At 67.0% G+C, this 2,972-nt stretch overlaps 1 protein-coding gene across 1 annotated transcript in view; it reads right to left on the reverse strand.

Annotated features, from left to right (window-relative positions):
- Positions 1 to 2,250, reverse strand: part of PFL1_01180 (uncharacterized protein) — a gene marked incomplete at both ends in the record, with an annotated part of 3,682 nt that extends 1,432 nt beyond the window's left edge. The window contains one exon of the mRNA XM_007878683.1: positions 126 to 2,250. Coding sequence (XP_007876874.1) covers positions 126 to 2,250 — 2,125 coding nt within the window. The remainder of the gene's footprint in view (positions 1 to 125) is intronic.
- Between the last annotated feature and the right edge of the window lie 722 nt (positions 2,251 to 2,972).

Raw genomic sequence — 2,972 nt, forward strand, 5'->3', positions numbered from 1 at the left:
CCTGGTCGCTTGCGCCTGGCCCGACATCCCCTGCCTGCTGCTGCTGCCGCCGCCGCCGCTGCTTGACCCATGGAGAGGCTGTGTGGTGGCGGCAGCGACCGCCGCGGCCATCGTGCCCGTCGGACCCGACCCGGCATCGGGCGAATGTGCGGCACGCAGCACGTAGACCCGGTCGCCGTCGCCCTTGACGCCGGACAGCCAAGGGCGGTCGGGGCGCGCCTGCCACGGCGCGGGCGCCTTGAGGCCGAGGATCTTGCTCGCCACCTTGGCCACCGAGTCGCCGAAGCGGAAACTCTGAGTCAGCTGGAAGGTGGCGGTGGGCGCATAGAGTTGGTCGTTGAACGCCCTCGCCGTGCCGCCGCGGAAGCCGTAGATCTTCTGGTGGGCGTCGCCGACGACGAGGATGCCGCAGGTCCGCCGCGCGCGCAGCAGGATGCTGACCTGGGCCGCCGACAGGTCCTGCGCCTCGTCCAAGAGGAGGACGTCGTACTTTGCGAAGAAGGCGCTCGGCGGGCTCGGCGGCGTGAGCTGGAGCATCTTGACGTAGGCGTCGTGCGGGCAGTGGACAGGCCGGCCCTGCTCGGTCTTGCCCTTGCGCACCGCCTCCCACAGCCGCTCGGCCAGGCGCAGCACGCGGCCGGGAGGCAGGTCCGTCTCGCGCTGCATCTGCTTGGGCACGTGCTTGGCGACGTCGAAGGTGCGGTCGTCGGAGTACATGAACTGGTTCAGGGTGCGCAGCACGTACGATGCGACGGCGGTGTCGGTGAGCTTGGGATCCTGCTGCTGGGTCGACGAGTCGAGCATGCTGCTCGGACGGACCGTCTTCTGGCCACGCGGCAGCTCCTGCTCAAAAAGCGAAACGACGTCCTTTGGCTTGATCGAGGCGAGCTTCTGGTTCTGCGCGGGCTGGAACTGGGCGAGGCAGACCGAGTGCATGGTGCGGCAGTCGACGTTGGAGGGGAAGCGGTAGCGCGCGTCGGCGGCGGCGTGGGTGTTGAAGGCGATGTAGAGGAAGCGCTGGTGGGGCCGGGCGGTGGCGTAGGCCACCAACGAGCGGGTCTTGCCCGTGCCGGCGAAGGCCTGGACCTTGATCAGGTCGCCGACGCGGACGTCGCGATTGACGAAGCGGCTCTGCTCGTCGGTCAGCTGGAACGCACCGCCACCGCTCAGGCGTCGATGCCGCGGTTGAAAGAAGCCGCGGACGGCGTCGCGGCAGTCGGCGTCGATGTAGTGGGCCGTCTGCGACGCTTCCGACTGGGTGGTGCCTTCCTTTGCGAAGCCGCGCGAGATGCGGAGGAGGCCGCAGAAGAGTCGTATGAGGCACAGCAGCTCGACTGCCGTCGGGCCGTCGACCACCTCAAACGCCTGCGACGCCTGCACCTCGCCCAGCAGGAGGTCCGTCACGAACTGCTGCAGTCGGGCCCCCAACCTCGGGCCGGGGAAAGACCTCCCGACGATGGCGACGAGTTCCGACGGTGACCATGGTGGCCGTTCCTTGCCCAAGGCCTGGAGCGCCTCGATGTAGGCTTCAAGGAAGGCGGACTCGACCTCCTTACCCGCCTGCTCGGGTCCACCGCTGCTGCCGCTGCTGCTGCCAGCGATCGACGCGCCTTCGATCGAGGGCATGGGCTCGCCGAAAGGATCGGCGCCGGAGTCGGCTTGCGACTGGGACTGGTAGACGGCATCGCCCTTGCGTTTGACGAGCTCGTTGAACCTGCGCTCGTGGTACTGGAAGTGGGCGAGCTGCTTGCGGAAGACGGCAAAGGAGCGCAGGTGGACAAACGGTCGCAGCCTCCTGTCGGCCTTGAGCAGGGAGCGGATGTCGCCAAAGGAGAGGTGGGCGAGGATGACAAAGACAAGCTCTCGTGGAAAGAGGCCGAGGATGGTGCGCCGCTGTGGCGGGTCGTCCGAGAGACCGACGACCTGGTGGGAGCGCGATCGCTGCCAGGAGTTGGTGCTGAGTCTGGGTTGGAAGCGTGGCGCGGCCGAGTCGTCCTTGCTCTTCTGGAGCTTGCTGGGCGCCGATGTCGGGATGGTGGGAGATCTGGGCCGTTTGAGAGCAGAACGCGGCGGAGGTGGTTGCGGTGGAGCGGCGAGGAAGTTGACGGGGCGCCGTGGGGCGGTGTTCGTTGTTGAGCTGGACGTGGTGGCGCTGGCGTTGGCGGACGGCTCTGCGTCAGAGGGGCGTCCGTAAGGTGGCGAGGGGGATGAGAGGAGCGATATGACGGTGGGAGGGCTGCGGATGCTCATCGTGGTCGAAGGCGGAGCGGCTGCAGGTGCGCGCTATGCTGCTGCTAGTCGGGTAGAGCGGGGAATGGCGGGGCGAAGCAGGGGAAGCAGACGATGAGGTGCAACGGGTGGGAACCGCTGCAGCGGTGGACCGCGAGGTGGATGCCTCAAGTGAGCATGCAGGGCGGATCGAATTCGACGGCGAGGGGCGGGCAGGCTAGCCGCGAGGGTGTACCGGGAAGATGGAGAGAGAGGATGGCCGGTGGCCGGTGACGGATGCGCTGAGACGGCGGCGATGGACGAAGGTGGTGGTTGGCGGTCAAGAGGCTTTTGCTGGGTGGCGTCATGAGGTGGAGTGGAATCAGGAAGTGTTGCTCTCCCTCTCTCTCTCTCTCCGCGACTCGCGCTTGGCCGGCCTGCGCAAAGGGGAAAAAACGAGAGAGGGCCCCAGGGTCGGGCCAGGCCCAGCAGCACGCGTCCTCGCTGCCCCTCGATCGAGCCAGAGCCCTCCTGGTCTCTTCGTCGCTCCCTGCCCCCCTCTACATCTACCTCTGACTCTACCCACCCGACCAATGGCAAGCAGCAACTTGAATGTGGTCCAGAGTCGTGTGATTCATTCGAGAGGAGGGGACAGGTGGGCTGTGGGAAGTGGGGCGCAACCATCGGGCAACAAGTGGAAGAGGGGCAACGGACGGGACGACAACAGGCCGGGCCAGCTTGGAGAAAACAGGGCGATTGGAAAA

Source organism: Pseudozyma flocculosa, assembly GCF_000417875.1.
Source record: "Pseudozyma flocculosa PF-1 unplaced genomic scaffold scaffold00003, whole genome shotgun sequence".
Taxonomy (NCBI): domain Eukaryota; kingdom Fungi; phylum Basidiomycota; class Ustilaginomycetes; order Ustilaginales; family Ustilaginaceae; genus Pseudozyma; species Pseudozyma flocculosa.